The following is a 20,305-nucleotide window of genomic DNA, read 5'->3' on the forward strand; positions in this document are numbered from 1 at the left end:
TGTCAGGAATGGCAGAATTTCCTTCTTTGTGGCTAAAAAATATCCCAGTGTACATGTATGCCACATTTTCTTTATCTGCTCATCCATCAGCGGACATGTAGGTTGTTTCTAGGTCTTGGCTGTTGTGAATATTGCTGCAATGAATCCTACTTGTTCTTTTTACCTGTTGGCTCCCGCACAGACTTCAGGCCTCAGCTTAGACACCACCTCCTCCAAGAAGTCTTCCCTGATGCCTGGGCTGAGACTGGGCTGAGAAGAGAGAGGCATGGGGGCACCAAAGAAGTCAGTAACAAATAATATTGGATTGGCCAAAAATTCGTGTAGGTTTTTCCATAACCTCTTACAGAAAAGCCCGAATAAATTTTTGGCCAGCCCAATATTTTACTGTTCTAATTTTTAAAAACCAAGATGAATGCAAAATATCCATAATTTAAAAAAAAATTCAATAATGACTCTGATGCCCAGGACTAGGATGAGGCCAGCAAGGTGAGTCATCAAGTACCAAGTCAGATCTGGTCTTTTTATTAAGTTCTAGTATCTTTCTTCCTGTTGGATTTAATTTATAGGCATCAATTTTGATTTTCTAAAAAACAAGACACTGTACTAAGATCATGTTTGTCTAGATGGCTGAGTTTCTGGTGCTCCCTAAAATGTTGCGCCCAAGGTTAGTGCCTCACTATCCACACTCCATCCCCAGCCCCACCTTCCAAGTTAGAGTTGTGTACACCTTGTGTCATGAATACTAGCTTCCTGGTCTAGACTATTTAGTCTTTGGGACCAGAGCCCACGTCCAAGTGGGTCTCAAGTGTCTGGCACAGAGACTGGCACATACCAGGTGCTCATTCTCTGCTTCTGATCATACTGACAGCAGGAGGACTTGAATGGGTGTGGACAGGGCCAGACCTTCACAGTGAAGAGAGCAGAGTGACTTCCTTCCCTCCCCCTCAGGATGCTTGTTCTCTCAAGCTGATCACACCCCCAGACTAGCTGATGTGGTCTGAGGCGCAGGCAGGTAGACCCACATTTACCTCTTCTGCAGCATACCTGGGCCTCCCCAGGACACCTTACACCTGGGTCCCCTCCCAGACAGTGAGTTCCAGCTCTGTCTTGACACGTGGGTAACTTCCTTCAGCTCTCAGAGGGTCCACAGTGAAAGTCTTCGCCAAGGCCCCGTGTCCCTGAGACAGCATGCTTGGGGACAGCGCAGGAAGGAGGGGGCCCTTGCTGCTCACTTCTCCAGGCTGACTTGTCTTGGGGCCCCTGCTTCCGTTTCTTCAGATCTCCTGGGGCTCCGGGACCTGGAGCAGAGGGGCCACCTTCCTGGGGGTGCCTCCATGGCTGCCCTCCCCCAGCCCGGGTAGGAGAAGAGCTGGCTTCAGAGGAGGGTTGAGTTGTGCTTTCAGGTGTGTGTAGAGGGAGCCATCAGGGGCATGCCTGAGATGAAAGGAGGGTGAGCTGACCCACACTAGAGTCCTCAGGCCTGGCGCCTGATCACACAGACCCTCTTTTCCCCGAAACCAAGGACAGCAAGGACTGTTTGACTTAGATCTCTCTCTCTCACACACACACATGCACACATACACACACACACACAATGACTTTGTCTCTCTCATACACGCTGTCTCTCTGTCTTTCTCATACAGACACACTTTGACTCTAACACACACACACATACACACACACTCTGACTCTGTCTTGCACACACACACACACACACACACTCACACAATCCCACCCAAAGAACACCTTGTTCTACCTGCTCTCAGCAGTGGGCTGGAGGCCCTGGCTTGGGGGAGGGGGACCATGAAGGTGAGAGTATTCACGGTCACTGTCCATATAAGGCAGCAGTGCCTGGGGCTCGCCTGACCCGAACACAGGACCCAACAAATGTGGTAAGAGAGTTTTTTGCAGAATCACCCTGTCAGGGCCACGCACAGCAACTTTGGGAACTGTGGTTCCGACAGCCCATAACGGCTCCCACGGAAAAGGGAGGGTCGCTTTGGCCTCACAGTCCTGGGAAGGTGTCCAAAAACTCCCACTACTGCAGCCCGCTCCCTCCTGAATCACAGGACTCCTGCTGTCCTCACCTCACCATCTGTCACTTCATTCATGACTCGGAGTCCTTCCTGCAGGGCGTCTGCCTCCCTGGGAACCGAGAGCCTCCTCCCTCTCCCCTCCCCTCCTCCACTCCTGCTCTTCATCTCTCATGGCACCAAGCTCGTAGAAGTGGGGGCGACTCCGGAGGAAACTCCAGGGACATGGCCAGGACAGAGGACTTCCCTGGGGTGTCTCATCCTGACTGACTCTCCCACCAGGCCGTCCACCCGTCACGCCCCTGAGTCCAGACCTCCAGAGCTGTCTGGGGGAACCCACTCCCTGTGTGACTCACCACTGTTGTATCCGATGAACTTTAAAGGCATACTTAATGAGTCCTGTGTTTTTTCGTTTTACCTGCTGCCATCTCAAACAGAATTAAAAGTGTATCTTCGTGAAAGTGCTTCTAGGTCAGAAGGCAGTGGATATTGCTTCTCATATCATCTCTGGGTGGGGGAAAGGCAGGCAGCACAAAGGCAGCCTCCCTCCCATCTTGTTCTTACCTTCAGTGCTCAGGAAGGCACTGAGCCTGAAATCTATCATGGAACAGGCATAATCTGAATGCAGAGTCCCATCAGTAAAGAAGACTCCAAACCCTGTGAACCTGTGCATTCCTAGGACAGGTGTCTCACAGGGAACGTAGAACCACCTTCCCTGAATGAAAACAGCCAAGCACCTGGAGTGTTCCTTATGGGTGCAGAGTCCCAGAGCCGGAGGGCCCGTCCCTCCCAGGATGCTGTTTCTTTTTTATTATTATTATTAATTTATTTATTTTAGTTGGAGGCTAATTACTTTACAATATTGTAGTGGTTTTTGCCATACGTTGACATGAATCAGCCATGGGTTTCATGGATGCTGTTTTAAACAGGACCTTGCAGGGCTTCTAATCAAAAGCCCACAGGGTCTGTCCGCGCCCAGCCCTCGTGGCGGAGGTGCAGCGTGGCACCCCGGCTTCGGGCGGTGTGGAGTCACCACCTGTGTCTCTTTTCTCCTCTCCTCTCTTGCAGAGATCGAGCAGGGCAGCTGTGGAGATCCCGGCGTACCTGCCTACGGCCGCCGGGAAGGCTCCCGGTTCCGCCACGGGGACACCCTCCAGTTTGAGTGCCAGCCTGCCTTTGAGCTGGTGGGGCAGAAGGCAATCACGTGCCAAAAGAATAACCAGTGGTCGGCTAAGAAGCCAGGCTGCGTGTGTAAGTGAGCGGGGAGGGGGGTCGCTTCTACTGAGAAGCCGGGGACCCATGCCCTAGCTTATCTGGGGGCCCCGTCCTTGGGAATCTCGTAGGGTCGTAACCACAGTTTCACTCTGGTTGGTTTCCTCTCTGTCTTGAAATGTCTCTGGCTGAGTCCTCCTTTCTGGCAGTGACGTGGACGGTGTAGCACTGAGCGTGACTGCTCTTGACATCTGGGGCTCCTTCGACACCACCTTCCTCTCCTCGGTGACCCTCGCAAGCACTGTCAAACCCAGACGTTTCCTCCTCACCCTTCTAGTTGTCGGTGACACCACACGGTCGAGCCAGGGTGGAAGGTGCTGGCAAAGTTCGTAAGACTCTAGACGCTCTGCCAGCCTGGGGGTACTGCGGGATACCGTGGCCGTGCCGGGACACACCGGTTTCATCCAACTGCTTCCTCTTGCATCAGATGTAGGGAGGGGTTGGGATCCAGCTGTCTTTGAATTGTTGATCTTTAGGAGAAAGGGTTGGAGTTGAGTGCTCTGTTCTCTGGGGACAGCAAGGATTCTTTTCTTCCCTCTCTGGGATGGTCTGACTTTGCTTTCCGGAGCAAATAGTACTTTACATCCTGGCTCCCAGGGAAATCAGCTAGCGTGAGGGGGCAGTGTGTAAAGGAGCAGGCTTGGTCTTTGTTCGGACATCAAAGGGTCCCCCTCTCTGGGCTGTCGTTTCTTCTTCTCCCAACCCTCACCACCACCACCTTCCATCTCTTACAATCTGCTTCGCCCAAGGAAGGGCCGACAGCCCAACTTCTCCCTTCTCAGGGGGTTTCTCAGGGCCTCAGAGTGCTGTCTTGTAGACAATGTTGGCCCCTCGGGGCGGGAAGAGGAGTAACCTGGGAGACTATAAGGAATGTCTGTGTTGATGGAGAGTATGGCTCGGGAGTGGCTGAGCTGGATCATATCACAGTGACTACTTCTCGAACAACCAAAAAATCACTTTGTGTAGTTGGCAATGCATTTTTGATGACTTGTGAGTTTTATGTAAAAATTCTTGCCGAGGTTTAAAGATCAAATCACTCTTAGATGCACATTTAGCAAATCGAATTATCAAAAAATACATTGCTTGGAATCAATCACGGATCTCTGGCCTGATGTGGTTAGAACATAGTGCCTGACAACGTGCACCCTGGGAGCTGGAGGTGGGGGGCAGGGGGCAGGGGAGGTTAGCAGGGAGCAGGGCTGGGCAGGTCCAGAGATGAGCCAAGGGCAGAATGGGCAAGTCGAGTGGAGCCCTGCAGAGCGGGTCAGAGTCAGGGCCTCAGAAGGCAAAAGGTCTGGACTGTGGGAGTCCCAGGTAGCGTGGGGGCTCCATCTCTGAAATCCATCTGGGACAAACAAGGCAGGGAGAACTGGAAAGGGTCAGACTTCTAGGGCAGAGAGCTGGCAGGAGTGAAGTGTGCCTCACAGCCAGCCGGTGACTTAGAACCTGGATAAAGCTCCCTGCTCCACAAACTGAGAAATGCAGGTAGCAGAATGCTGCCTCCGGGAGGCGGAGTGGGGGGTGGGGGGGTGGTCTGTCACTCAAGCCCTCCAGGAATTTATTTGACCTTTTGGCTCTTAGAAGTAGTTTCAGGAAATCTCTCTGAAAATTTCAGTCAGTGCTGCTCAGCAGGCCCTCTGCTTCCAGGAGGAAAGCTGACAGGCTGTTGAGCACTGCTTATAATCAGCTGAAAAGCAGCAGAGGGCAGAGGAGTCCTGGCGGTACGGGACGGCGCTCTGTGTGGTTTAAAACAAGGAAGAGGAGCCTGAGGCTTATTGATGAGAACCGTGAAGCAGGCACTCTGGGGGTGGGGGGAGGGGGGAGCAGGATGACGTTTCTTCTTCCAGATGAGTCTGGGAGATGGGAGTGATATCCCCAAGGTACTGCCATCACTCAGGTTTTTCTGATCATGTCGGTGTAACAGACACGGCTGGAGTCTCAGGGATGCTGGCTCCAGTGGAGGAGGCCAGAGAGGACCTAATGGCCCCAGGCTTTTGCACCATGAGCAAGGTCGCAAATCAGTGCCATCTGTCAGCTCCCTCTCTACTGAGTCCCCAGCCCCTAATCTGATGCATCCCTGGGTCTCAGACTTTGCCTTCAGGGAACTCCTGATCTAACTCATGGTGAAAGATGGTGCTAAGAAGTCTGGGTGCGCTGAGAGAATTAGAGATTCAGCATCTGGAGACCTGTGTCTTAGTCTCGGCTCAGTTTCCTGGCTCCAGCCAGGGCAGCTTCTCTCTGAAGTTTGCTTTTCTGATCTATCTGATGGGGTTGCATTCCCCAATTCTAAGCCTTTGTGATCATATTTACAGAAAAAGACAACTATGACACGGACAGTCCTCACATTTTCCATCATGAACACTTGAAAACCACTTTCTAAAGTGGGTCATTTATACAGAGCTCATTCTTCGAGGGATAAAGTTAAAATGTGGCATTCTTCTCCTGACCCCACATCAAATATATATTATAGTGTGTGATCCTATAATAGATGTGTGATCCTATAATAGATGTGTGATCCTATAATAGTGTGTGATCCGTAGAAAAAAAAGACAATATCTGTAAGCATTTATAACAATAAGAATAGTCCAGTCAGTCTCTGTGTTTTATAATACAGTCATAAATGTACATAGAAAAGCACCTCTAGCAAATGTCAGCTTAAGTGCCCTAAGTTTCAACATTAGTCATGATAAATATTAACACCATATTTAGCAAACGATGTCGTTCTTTCCTTCTGAGGGTTTAGAAGAGGACTTGAAGTTGGGAGGGGGAGTGTTTTGAAGGCTCAGACTTCTCTGAACACTTGTCCAGAGAAGTGCACAGCAATGCGTTGTTCTCTCGAAACATTTTCTTCAAAACAGTTCCTCACTCGGGAATGGCCCTGCCGAGATGACACAAGTACACGCTTGCCTTTATGTTCCAAGACGTTTTCTGTAACAAGCAGGGGCTTTGGAATCATTTTGTGGGCTTGCGAGCTGCCTTCGCAGTGGTAGATGCTCAGTAGATGGTCTTTTTTTCATCTCGGTTTTAAAGAAGATGATGTTCCTCATCATGAGAAGCATTTTGAAAGAAAAGATGGAACCGGCATCTTTTCTCTTCCTCGCTCCTCCTCCTTGGCTGATTCACATCTCCAGGGATCGCGGCTCCAAAGCAGGTGGCAGCAATGGCACTTCCCATCCATTCAACAGGATTCTTACTGCGTGTCTACCCTGTGCCAGGCTCTACCTGGAGAACTGGTGCTCAACCTGGGGTCCTGGTGAGAAAGCGCCCCCCAGCTTTCAAACACCCTTCACCTTCCCGGAAACTCTGCCTGTTTCACTGGCTTCCTTACAAAAGCACCATATGGGAGCCTCTCCCATATAACCCTGTCTCCTTATTTCTCTACAACAAGAGGTACAATAGAAGGAAGATACAAATAACCGACGGTGGTTTGCACAACACTTGATGCTTTGTTGACAGGCCAGCAGAACACTTCACACTTCATAAGGAAGCCAGGAAACCAATTATCGGTCCATTAGCAGCCACTTGCAGAAGAAGTTTCAAAACAGCCTTCACCAGAGAAATGCCAAGGCCTCGCAGATGCCAGTTTCCCTTGGCCATTTCGTAAACCACCATCAGAAGGCGTGAATCCTAATTGCTCGGTTCCTAATGTATATGGCATAGGTGTGAAACGAGAATTCAGAGGGATGCATACAGTGTGAGTTACAAATCAGCAAGCAGTCCTTGAGAGACCAGGGAAGGGAGATGTGGGTCCTCAGGGGCTCAAGGAAAGTGTCACAGAGGATACGGGGCTGGAGTGTTGGGAGGTAAAGGAGGGTGCTCCATACGAGGGTGCTGCAGGATATGGTGCTCTCCTAGCACCCTTCTGTCCTTTCCCTGCTGAGTTACTCCCCTCAACCACTCCCTCTCCATGCTCTGGACACACACACGCACACACATACACTCAGATTTCAGGTCAGAGGAATGGACTGAGTCCTCGGGTCATTGGGATTCTCAACCTCGGGACTACTGACATTTGGGGCCAGATAATTCCTTTGTAGGGGGTGGTCTTGTGCATTTTAGGATGTTTTAGCTCCATCCCTCCTGTCTTCTACCCACTAGAAGCCAGAAGCACACACACCCCTTCCACTACTAGCTAGGACAACCAAATACGTCTCCAGACATTGCCTGTATCCTCTGGGGGAAAAAGTCACCCAGGATGGAGAACCACCAGTATAGGATAAGCTAGTCTTGTCAGATTCTAAATATGATGAAATCTGTGTATTTGTACTTTAAGTTAGCTCATGATTAAAAACTATAGAATTGTGACAGTGAGGAAGCATGAGGTAAAGGAAGATGCCAGTATTTCTTACATGTTTTGTCATTGGGAAGATAGAACTCTTCCCTACAGCATCACGGAATATTTGTTCTCTTATTTTACAGATGAAAACAAAGCTCAACTAGGCTCAGAGGTTATAGAACCATTAGATGATGGGTTGGAATTTGAACTGTTAACTGACAGAGTTGGCTTCTGTTCCAAATGTACACTCTCTCTATTGCCCCAGATTTCCAGAATTCAAGAGGTCAGTAAGGACATTGAAAGCTTAGGATGACAACATTAGTCCAGACTGAGAAACAAACAGTGGTCTGAGCTATTCCCATGAAGTAACAGAAATTGACAAAAGTGAAACAGATTCATGAGGGCTAGATCCATGACCCTTGTTGGGACCACACCAGTATTTGCACATGTTGTTCAGTCACCAAGTCGTGTCCGACTCCTCGTGACCCCATGGACAGCAGCTTGCCAGGCTTCCCTGTCCCTCAGCATTTCCCAGAGTTTGCCCAAGTTCATGTCCAATGAGTCAATGACGCCATCCAATCATCTCATCCTCTGTTGCCCTCTTCTCCTCCTGCCCTCAATCTTTCCCAGCATCAGGGCCTTTTCCAATGACTCAGCTGTTCACATCAGGTGGCCAAAGTATTAGAGCTTCAGCATCAGTCCTTCCAAAGAGTATTCAGGTTGCAATATACCTTTGTTGAGGGCACTTTTTTCATCTTTACTTTTCCTCATTCCTTCTACCTACCCATCCATTTTGATGTATTGAGCACCGACTATGTACCAAGTCAGCTGCATGAGTAGGTGTGGCTAATCCTGGTAAAATTCTAAACTGGGGGACCTCTGGGGATGATCCTGCTCAGGCTGAGGCGGAGAGATCTTAGTGTCATGTCCTTACAATGTACTGTAAGTCTTTCAAGGAGTATCTGGAGTCCAAGGACCTCTACTTAACACAGGCTTTTGGTATACTCTAGTATTTTAAAAGTTTAAATAAATAAGATATTCCTAATTTCACTTCACTCAAGCAAAGCCAATTTCAAATTTGGCCATTCCTTTTTGATTCTTTCCCATGCACACACACATTTCATATGGTTTTAATCAAAGTGAACATACCATCTTGCATTCTGTCTTTTGAAGTTCATATTATATTACATATCTTGTCATGTTACTACATGTCTTTTGTACTTTACCATTAAAAATCTATGAAATGTTCTGTCTAGTGAGTGGACCGTGACTTAGCCAATTATCCTCCGGGGGAAATGCAGTAAAGCTCAATTATTTTCATATAAGCTTTCAACATCCTCAAGCATGCATGTTCCTGTGTGCTCAGCCATGTTTGACTCTGCGATCCCATGGACTATAACCCACCAGGCTCCTCTGTCACAGAATTTTCCAGGCAAGAACTCAGGAGTGGGTTGCCATTCATTCTCCAGGGGATCTTCCTGATCCAGAGATCGAAACTGCGTCTTTTGCATCTCCTGCCTTAGCAGGCGGATTCTTTACCAGCTGAGCCACCTGGAACCCTATCCTCAAGCATAGGACCTTTTTATATCTTTGCTTGAGATCTGTCCTTGAGGTAAATTTCCAGAAATGAGGTTGTTGGGCCAGAGTAGGAGCATTTAAAAATACTCGTATCATTCCCCCAAAATGTTCTGCCAGGTCATAATGTCAGTAATAAGAGCTTGAAGGTTAAGACTTAGATTCATATAACACATGTCCTTCCCATCCAGAAATATGGCATAGATTTCTTTGTGTGTTCATCTGCTTCCATTTTTCTAAATACTAACAACTTCATAGTTTTCTTCATATAGGTCACATGTATCTCTTGTAACCCTTACCAGCATCATCAAACCTCAAGTATTTGTGTGGCCTTTTAAAAATTACTAATTTAATAGGTATAAATTAAATACATCCCTTCAGCACACCCTTGTCAACTTCCATGAAGTGCCAAATGTTATGATAAGTGCTGTGAATCTAGAGATGCATTGGGCACAGCCCTTGACCTCAAAGAGCTCCCTTTCACATGAAGATAGACATAATTATGTAAATTAAAGTGGGCTCTTGTGGTTCCAAGTTTACTTTTCTATCTAAAAAGCACTGGTGAATCAGATACATTTAGAAACCGCCCCATGAAGGTTCATTCTTTTATTTGACACATATTCATTGAGGTCCAGTGATGTGGCAGGCATCACAGTAGGTGTGTAACAGGGGAGCAACAACCCTTCTGTTCATAGAGCAGAGACTTTCATCAATGCTGTTAAAACAGTTGGGCCTCAAAGATGGGCGGACGGAGTGGAGGCCCTGCTAGGAAGAAAGCTACTCTAATGGCAGTACTGGGTTCTGAGAGAAGCCAGGGGGTCTGGGGCTCTGCAAAAGGAGGATGTTCATTGGATACATTGACACATACACACACATATGCACAAGTGTGCACACACACAGGCACAGTCTCTAAGTACTTGGTGTGTAGTGGTTCCAGGAGGGGTTGGCTGCTCCCAAAGTGAGTGAGTGAAAGAAGGGAGGTAGGGTCCATGGGAGAAGGATATGGAGAGAGACTGCTGGGTGTGCATGGCTGGAAGCATGTCCCTGTTGGAACAAGAGATGTCAGGATTTCCATTATAGGACTCTGGTCCTGGCTTTTCTCCAGCTGGCCTGGGTCCAGCCCTGCCCCACAGGGACTTGGAGCATTTGCTATTTGCAACCCCTGTGTAACAACTGTCTGTCCTGACATGTGGCTATGAGAGTGTCGTCTTGGTGTTTTCCTTTTCAATTTGAAGGCTCTTTCTATTTGATATACATATTTCCCCCAATCTCCAGCTTTTCTTTTCTCTCTGTTTTGCTAGTTCGCATTGTACAGTTGTTTTACATATTTATGCAGACAAATCTCTCGATAGTTGTGATTTCTTTTCAAAGATGACAGAGTTATCATTCTGCCACCGATCTGAAAAACAGTCTGTTCTATTTTTGGTTATTTGTCAGTAATTTGATTTTTTTTAAATATAATTTGTTAATCCATCTGGAGTTTATTTAGATGAATGTATGATATTGTCCAAACTATTACACAGTTTTCCAACACAATTTATTAAGTAATTCATTTCCCTTTTGATTTGAGGCAAATGAATTGTTCTATCACATTCTGAATCCTCGGATGTAGTTAAGTCTGTTTCTTGACTCAGCGCTTTGTTCTGCTGCTCATTTCTATCTTAGCACCGGTATTGAATAATTTTAATTGTTGTTTTATAATATGTTCTAATATCTGGCAGAGCTGGAAACTACTCCTTCCTCTGTTAATTATTTTCTCTTTCAGAATATTCATTGTTATTCTCATCTGTTTGCTGTTCAAGATTAATTTTAGAATCATTTTGTCATAGTAAAAAAAAATCCTATTGGCATTTTGTATGTGTGCTCCTATTAAACTGTAAATTAACTTTAGGAAAGTAGGCATTTTTATACTACACAGGCTTCCCATCCTGAAACACGATGTGTCGCTCTTTTGTTCATCTACTTTCATTTTTCTAAATATAACAGCTTTGTGGTTTTCTTCATATAGGTCACATACTTCGCTTGCTAGCTGTATTTTTAAACAAGCAGCTGCTTTTTCACTCTCCTCCCACCTCGACCACAGTGCCCTGTTCACACATGAGGCATGTCTAGTTTTCCCTCTTCGTGGCTGAATCCTCGCATTCGCCGTAAATATTTAACCCCAGGTTTTCCAGGACAAGTACAGTTTCAAGCATCCTTTCCTTCATCCCAGAAAATACGGTCACAATAACTAAAGTCCTTGGAAACTGCCTCTTTCAAATGTTCAGAGAGAACTGGGATCAGCTGGGGTTTGAAAACATCAGCCTCAGTATGACAGATAATATTCCTGGTAATTGCTTGTGATTGGGGTGGGGTTTGTGATAAGGGCGTTGTGAGCTCCCTCTGCTGATACAACGTTCTCCTTACTTCTCTGGGCTTCCATAAAGGTCCCATGAACCCACATGTGTCTGAGAGAGAAACAGAGAACATGGAGATTACTTTGGTCCAACTTTGTCAATTTCAGGTCAATTCCTAGAAGTTGAAACCAGACGGTTTCCGGCCCCCTTCCTCTGTTACCCGGTCCCCCAGCACATGGACACTGAAGACGTGTGCTAGTATGTGGTGGAGCTGGGGGTGCCTGCTCTGCAGATGGTCTGCAGTAACTCACAGGGTTCGTTTTCCAGAGCAGAAAGTCCTGGCAGTGACGGGAGGTGGGAACTGTATGCATCTGCTCCTGCAATGGGGAATGGGCACTACAGTCATAGCTGTGAAGCCTGCTGGGGCCAGTGGGGTGGCCTGGGAAGAGGAACCTGGAGTTGAGGGAGACAGGGGCTGGGAGAACTGACCTTGGATGGACGGATGGCTCATAAAGAGGCCTGCCAGTATTTCCAATCAGAATATCCAAGGAAGTAGTTTCAACACTTGCCTCACCAGGCTAGCGTGGGTCATATATTGCTTGTTACTGTTATTCTTAAATAAGCAGATACTTGAGGGGGGAAGGTGGCCTCTGGTCCTCACCAGGGAAATAGCGTCTACCCAGGCAGGCCATCCCAGCCCCGGCAAGAGGCTGCCTTTTCGTTAAGAGCTTCTCTCACAGCAGGGACTGAAGAGGAAACCAAGAATCAGGAAAGCAGCCCAGTTGCTGGGCTGGGGCACACATGGTGGGGCAGGGATGCCAGGTGGGGAGGGTCCAGAAACTCTGTGTACCTGTGGGTGTGCCAGGCTCCTCGCAAGCCCACCAAGTGCTGACTCTGGGGAGCCATACTCATATGTTACCCCACTGGTTTGAGGGGATGGGACTTCCTGTGACTGTCAGGCTTGGCTGGGCTTGGCTCAGCATCTGGCTGTAAGAACTGAGCCTGTAGAGCAAAGGTATTCAGTGTACTGGAGGGCTGGGGTGGAGGGTCTCATCAGGCAAAGACTGGATGGGCAGGGATGGCTCACAAGCGAGGCTCCCAGCACATCCAAGGAAATAGAGTCTACACTTTTCCTTCCAGGCTAGCGTGGGTCACAAACATCACTTGTTACCTTTATTTTTAAATTGGTACTTTATGGGGGAAGGAGGTATCTCTGGTGGCCCTGCCCAATATAAAATGAACCCCAACCCAGCTAATTATTAGAATCACTCATAGGCTTTTTTTTAATTTATTTATTTTAGTTGGGGGCTAATTACTTTACAATATTGTAGTGGTTTTTGCCATACATTGACATGAATCAGCCATGGGTTTACATGTGTTCCCCATCCTGAACCCCCCTCCCACCTCCCTCCCCATCCCATCCCTCTGGGTCATCCCATTGCCCCAGCCCTGAGCATTTGTCTCATGCATCGAACCTGGAATGGTGTTCTGTTTCACCTATGATAATATACATGTTTCAATGCTATAGCCGTGGTACATATACACAATGGATTATTACTCAGCCATTAAAAAGAATACATTTGAATCAGTTCTACTGAGATGGATGAAACTGGAGCCCATTATACAGAGTGAAGTAAGCCAGAAAGAAAAACACTCATAAGCTTTTAAAAATAGAGAATCTTGGTCTCATCCCCAGAAATTCTGATTCAGCAGGTCTGGGATGGGAGCCAGGAATTATTGTTCTAAAATCTTCCTAAATGATCTGCATCAGATTAGTGAACCCCACTAATAAGGAATACCCACTGTGTGCCAGTTGCTTGCAGGAGTGTTTGGGGTCATTCCTGAGGGGCTTGGTCCCCTGATAGGATGGCAGTCTCTCGGGGCATGGGTTTAGAATTTATGTGGTCATATGTTGTGGTCATATGTTGTTACTATGAGGCTGGCATAATGTGGGTGGTTATGATGGTGGTGGCCTTCTGGGATTCAAGGAATGTTGACCTCCATGTTGATATCCTGGGGAATGGGATGCAAAATTCAGTATTGTGACATCACAACTCAGTGTTACAATCACCTGCCTTTCACTCTCTGAATGCAGCAAACGTGGAGGGGCGGTCCTGCTCCACACCTGGCAAAGTGCTGCTCGGCCCTGGGGCAGGGATGGGAATAATTCTCATGTGGTCCTTGTCCTCCAGCAACTCATCATCTAATGAGTGTGACAAGCACATTCTTTTATGATAAAGCAATCTTTAAATTACTGCAATTTAGAGATGTGGCCCCAAAGTGCTGCCAGTATGTAAGGAAGAAAAATTCATTCCAATTGGAAGATTCTCAGAAGATTTCTTGGAGCATCATGGGCAAAATTTCAGCCCAGTCAAACCCAGGAATCTATCCAGAACCGAACTGCAAAAACAGCTTAGAACAAGGCCTAGACCAAAGGCCATATTCCTACACCTAAGAGTCCTGGTCCGAGGTATCTGGGCACCACAGTCACCTGGGTGGACTGGGGGCTGGAAAAACTGACTAAACTTTAGGGTTCTTATCCTGCATTGTGACCTCTCCTTGAGGGCTGGGGCTGGGGAAATGGGTACATCTGCTTTTCTCACTTTAGTTTTCACCTTTGGGATCAGAGCAAACAGGTTCTTTTCCCTTTATAAAATTTTTGAATTTCTGTCTACCCCAAGTGCATTCCCCATGCAGCAGCACAGACTGTGCCTTTTCCAAGGTGCTGTGTGATGTCTGCTCAGAAAGCTATGGGAGAGACCCAGAGCCTCTCTAATCAGGGACTGTTTTCACAGCTGCTGACTCAGGGGCTGAGGCTTGAAGCTCTCCCGATACCCTCTCCCATCTGTGAGCCTCTAGATGAACTTGTCATCTCACTTGGAAGTACATCGCCATCAAGCTGTAGGTGTTGTGGGTGTTCTCGGGTTCTGAGGTTCCTGGGGAAGACACTCTCACCTTTTGTAGGGATTGGATTTCAAGGAGAGTCTTGGGTTACCCTTCTTGGGGGATCAATGACCCTTCCTTCAGTCCTGTGAACAAAGGCAATCTTGGGGGTCTCAGGAGACAGGCTTGGCTATAGGACTGCTCCCCTCGGCTACCTCGTTAACGCCCATCTTATTCAGGGAAACGGGTCAAGCTCCCGCCCCCACCTGCCCTTACCATGGTCTTGAAGGCAGCTCTCTCAGGTTAACTATAAACTCGCCTGTATCACTGTGGATTCCCCTGGAAGAAGATCCAAGTATACTTCCTTATGATCCAGGGACTTCCACCGAGTGTGCTTTTCCAGTTGCAGTGGCTGCTGGTCTGCAGTTAGGACTGGGCTTAGAGTGGCCAGGACCATGGATAGCGCTAGTCTCCCTGAGGGGAGATGCTCTGGAGAAGCTGCTGGGGCTCTCCAAGAGGGTCCTAGGAGCACCTTCTGAGCTGCTGGGAATGTAGATTATACCCCTTCTTGAGTTCCCCTGAACTCTTAGGAAGGCTTGGGTTCTGGGGCTCCACCATGCCGACAGACTTCTCGCCAGCTCATAACTGTGTCTGGCTGATGACATTAATGAAGAATAGGTGTCTGTGACCCACAGGGGTCACAGAGGCTGACTGAGGTCTGCCTCACAAGTATCCCTCAGGGATCCTGGGGGCTGGCCTGAGCATCTGTGGAACCTCACAGCTGTGAAAGTGCTCTTGAGAAGCCTTTGCTTGGCATATGGAGAGACCGGTCATCAGGGCACCCTGTTCCCACAGGGCACAGCTCCTCGGAATCCCGGACAGAACTCTAGTCCAACAGAACAGTCAGCATTCGACTATTGCCAGCACCGTCTGGCCCCTGGAGCCTCCATGCAGCTGATAGAACACATCTCCTTGCCTAAGTCGGTCTTGCCAGAGAAGGTGGTACCCGGAGTCTTAGTTGGCAGCCAGGCAGTCATCCCCCCAAGGGAGGAGTCTGGTCAGAATCGCCCACTCATCCATGGAGAAGAGGTACTGAGGATCAGAGTGCAAACCTTTTGGTCTGGAGCCTTCCTGGTTGAGGAGTGGGCTATGCTGGGGAGAGGTGGGGAGACCCCACTCTCGCCCCCACAGGCTGGTTGAGACTCAGAGGCGTGCTGAGCCGAGGCCTTTGTGGAGATGCGGTCTCCAGCAGGAGCACTGAGACATGTCCCTTGTTTCCCGTTCAGCAAAGATCGATGTACAGTATAATACCCGGGTGCCCAGGCTCGCGGCTGCACTCCTTGCCTTCAGAAGCTTCATCGCAATGCATCTTCACAACCAAGGTGTGATTTCAGAGTGGTTAGTCTAATTTTGCTACATGTGGAAGTAGAAAGTGAGGTACAGAAACTTCCCCCCCTCCAAAACAGCAGACAAACCCAAATTAGGGGGCCCAGTGGCTTGATCTGACTACATATACTTTCCGAAGAATTTATGGTCTGTTTTCAGGGTAAAAGCTGAGCCCAGGGAGTGCAGAGTCAGCTCCTTCCCAAGAGTCCAGGGCAGAGACTGTCCTCACACTTTGTCCCATGAGAGACCAGAGCTGTCCTCCCTGCTGGTGACAGGAGATCCTCAGTCATCAGCTCAGGATGAGACCCCAGCTCAGAACCTGGCCTTGGCAGGGACCTCTGAGCAGGTCTAAAGAGGGTCTAAGCCCAGGGTAAGCTCCAGGAGTGGTTTGAGTGGGCATTCTTCCACAGGTGTGGCAAAAGTCAATCACGACTCACGACTCAGGATAGTTTCAGACATCAGGGAATTCCCACAGGTTGGCCTAGTGCTGATAAGCAATCACTTTATACCAAGAACCTAGCCAGCCTCTAAGGGGGTACAATCAGGGTCCAATCGCAGGACACAAGAATTTAGCAATTGTCAGAGCCCTCCCTGTGAGTTTTGGTTTAAGATTTTCTTCCAGAGGGGACTGGATTGTGAATGAGGAACTACTTGCTCAGGATAAAAGATACTTTTGTGGAAGGAAAGTAAAAGACCATGTGTGGGGATGACCATCCATCCATATTTGCTTGGGACCATCCCAGGTTACATCTTCCGGCCTAAGGTAATTATTAAGTGGTCCCATCTTTCATTCTCAAAAGTGTCCCAGTTGGGGCATTATGTTCTGTGATCTCCCCAACCACGACCCAATAGACATCATGCCAAGAAAGGCATGGAGCCTCAGCTGAGCGCTTTGGATGCCGAGGGTGATCTCTGAGCCAAAGATCTAAGAGGTGCAGAGATGCACTCCTTCTTCCTTCTCCCATCATCCATGCCCCCTCCCCTCTCTCACCCTTCCCAGACGCACTGGCCCTCTTTCAGACTTTTAGGTACTCTAAACTCTTTCCCACCTCAGTGCCTTTGACTTGAGGTTCACTGTGCTGGAATGCTCCTCAGGAAGCCGGATCCTTCTCATCACCACTGTCACCTCCTCAGAGAGGCTTTCTCTGACCACCCTATCCAGAAGAGCCATCCTTCACCTTCCTGTTTCTCCATATCCCTTGTCATAAGTGTATGAGTCAACTTTTGCTATGGCATCAACCGTGCAAAAATCTCAACGAATTACAACAACAAATATTTATTTCTCACTTGCATCCCATGAGGGCTGTAGGTCAGGTGTAGCTCCGCAGGGCTCAGGGGAACCCCGCATAGCCTCTCATTCTGAGGGTGTCTGCTTGAACATCCCTATGTCATACCCTCTCAGCTTCCATGGGGCAAGGTCACCAGGCCAAAGTCAATGGAGTAGGCAAGAGGGCTCTGCCTAAAAGGCAGCAAGGTAAGGGCAAGGAATATACTCGAGCACAGTAAGCTATGCTTTATTACCTGTTGATTGCCTGTGCCCTCACTACTCTGTGAATTTCCTAAAGCAGTATATGTCTTGTTCACTATTGTATCTACAGTACCAATCAGATAGCAAATATTTGGTAAGTACTGGTTTCCTATTTTATTATAGTTATCACTAATCATGTTAGTATCGGTGTTATTATATGGACAAAGCCAAAATGGTAGGGATAAGAGAGGCTTTGGTTTGGAGGACACCTGGCCAGCCAGAGCCTCCTAACATGGGGTTTCATTCTATAGCTGTCAGGCCAGTGGGTTATAGGCAAGGTTGGCTTGGGTACTGCCTTAGTCCATTCAGGCTGCTAAAATAAAATGCCACAGACTGGGTAGCTTATAAACCACAAAAATTTATTGCTCACAGTTCTGGAAGCTGGAATTCTGAGACCAAGGTGCCAGAGTCCTCCTCCTGGCCCTCCTCCAGGTCTCAGTCTTCTCCTTATATCCTCACATAATGGAAGGGGACCAGGAATCTCTCTGGAGCCTCTTTTATAAAGCTTTGACCCCATCCATTCATGAGAGCACCATCCTCCCTGTTTAAATAGCTCCCAAAGGCATCTCTTGCTATTACCATCACCCGTGGGCATTAGGATTTTAGTGTACGAATCTGGGGGGACACAAACATTCAGACCTCCGTGGTCACTGAGCAGAACGATCCTGGCACACATACTCTATGGCTGCAGCTACCTAGGATAAGTGGGGGGAGGGAGCGCACACCACTCTATAGAAAAGGTGCTTAACAGAGTTTTCCAGATGGACAGGAGGAGAGAACACTCTAGAAAGAAAAAATAGCCAGAGCAAGACCTAGCGTTAGACTTGAACATTTGCGGGACTGCAATGGTCCAATATGACTGGAATGTCATGGGCAGTGGGAGGTGGGAAAATAAAGATAAAAGAGGTTGGCAAGGGCCTTTGGTCTTTGAGGGACTTTTTGTGCCCTTTAGGGAGGCTTTATCCTCAGTGCAACAGGAAGTCTTTTAAGAGTTCCAAGCAAAGATGAAACATCATGAGAATTTGTGATTTACAAAAATCCATTCTGAAGCCAATATGTAGGATGGATTCAAAAAGAATGAGATTTAAAAGACAGAAAACCAGGTAGGCTATTGCAGTAGGAAGAAGACCTTCCCTTAATAGGGTGTGATGAGGATGTGACAAGTACAAGAGACACTGAAGAGATAGAATCAGCAGAAGTTAGGTACAGACTGGATTTGGGAGCAAGGGAAAAGCAAGCTACACCTGATATATTTTCCTTAGGCAACTGGGTATTGTTATTCATGGTGATAAGGAATGAAGGAGGCTTAGGCAAACAGATAAAGAGATCAATTCTGCACATGCATTCGAGGTGCTGGTGGGATGTGCAGTAGAGAAGCCCATCAGACAGTTACACACCAGGTCTGAATAGGCAGGTGGGTCTGGGCTACCAGTGTCATTTAGGAGGCAAGGGGATGAGGAAGGTGCTGCAGAGTGAGATGGGGCCAAGGGAAAGCCCATAACTGGGCAGGCCTGAGTCACTCCCTGATGCCCGGGAATGTTCCAGATGCAAGATTCTAGGAAAACCAGGCTGGGGAAAGAAGACTAGAAGTTCAGTTTGGGCCATATTTAGTTAATTTGCTCTGATAAAATCCAGACTCCTTCTCCTGGGTCTAAAAGATCCGTCATCCTCTCCAGCTCATCTCGTGTTCCAGCTCCATGGCTCACCCTGCTCCTGCTCTGTTGGCCTCCCTTCACTCCCTCACATTCACCAAGTCTGTGCCCACCTCCGGGCCTTTGCACTTGCAATCTCCTCCACCTGGAGCAATCTTCCCTTAGGCCGGCTGACTCCTTATCGCCAGGCCACATCTCAGAGGGTGCTTCCTCAGACGGGCCATCCCTGACCCCATCTTGAAAGCAAGCTATCCCCCCTCCATTCACTCTTCCCCTCCATTCCATCTTTTGTCCTTTCTTACCATTTAGAATGCAAACTTCAGGAGGCTGAGCACTTGCCGATCTGTCTGGTTTGTTACCCGCCCCGCCCCCCGCCCACCATGTCTAGATTAGTCTTTGTCACACAGCAGATACCCAGTGAATATGCCAGCTTGGTAAGGACATTCCAAGGTCATGCAAAGGGGCTGTCAGAGCTGGAGTGGAAAGCCTGGGGTGGGTGTGATCGGAGACAGAGGGGAAGCATTTCAGGAACAAGAGAGGGCTCAGCTCTGTCAAAGGCCCTACTCACCTAGTGCAGGGGGCCGGTGCTCTTGCCTGCCCAGGAGGTGCAGATGGGAAAAAACAAAGAAATGCAAAAACTTAACACAATTCATGGCTTTATGTCAATATTAACCAAAGGGGACATGTTCCATGCTCAGTAAATATGTGGGCAGTGTCATCCCTTTATGTCTGATGCTCCTTTTGGAATGTGTATGTATGAGTTTCTAAGGAGCTGCCCAGGTAGCTCTAGTGGTAAAGTATCCACTTGCCAGTGCAGGTTCAATCTCTGGGTCAGAAAGATCCCCTGGAGGAGGACATGGAAACCCACTCTAATATTCTTGCCTGGAGAATCCCATGGACAGAGGAGCCTGCTGGGCTATGGTCCATAGGGTCACAAAGAGTCAGACACGACTAAACTCAACATGCGCATACTCGTGCATGCTCGCATGAGTTTCTAGAAGGCATTCTCAGTATTCTTCTCAAAGAGAAAACCAAGCATTAACTTCTTCTTGTTTGTGATAAGGATAAGCCCAGCTGGGTAACCAGTTTCAGCTTCATACGTGTGACCTTGAAGACCTCGCCCAGCTTCCTAGGACCAAAGGAAGTTAATAATTTTCACCAGCTCCAGTGCCAGAGATGTTAAAATGACTCCGCTGAAAACTACCGTACCCTGAGCTTCTGAGCAGAAGGAGGTGAAAGGAATTCACTAGTGGTTTTGTGAAGCCCCTGCCTCCCGCTCAGCTCTAGCGTTCACCAGCAGGTATGCCTCAGTTTACTGGTCCAGAGACACACAGTGAAGCAAGAACAATCTAATTGGGCCTCTA

General features: G+C 48.1%; 1 protein-coding gene and 1 long non-coding RNA gene across 2 annotated transcripts in view; one reads left to right on the top strand and one right to left on the bottom strand.

Annotated features, from left to right (window-relative positions):
• The window catches only part of CSMD2 (CUB and Sushi multiple domains 2), a 667,647-nt gene that overhangs the window by 401,570 nt on the left and 245,772 nt on the right, over window positions 1-20,305 (top strand). The window contains exon 13 of the mRNA XM_081490945.1: window positions 3,102-3,284. Coding sequence (XP_081347071.1) covers window positions 3,102-3,284 — 183 coding nt within the window. The remainder of the gene's footprint in view (window positions 1-3,101; window positions 3,285-20,305) is intronic.
• LOC145506404 (uncharacterized) lies at window positions 10,675-15,464 on the bottom strand. The gene is made up of 2 exons (XR_014053856.1): window positions 14,695-15,464; window positions 10,675-11,603 (listed from the first exon to the last, which is right to left on the bottom strand). It is a non-coding gene; the product is annotated as an uncharacterized LOC145506404 (long non-coding RNA).

The sequence above is a fragment of the Giraffa tippelskirchi genome, chromosome 5 (genome assembly GCF_054371585.1).
Source record: "Giraffa tippelskirchi isolate mGirTip1 chromosome 5, T2T-mGirTip1v1.2.pri, whole genome shotgun sequence".
Lineage (NCBI taxonomy): Eukaryota > Metazoa > Chordata > Mammalia > Artiodactyla > Giraffidae > Giraffa > Giraffa tippelskirchi.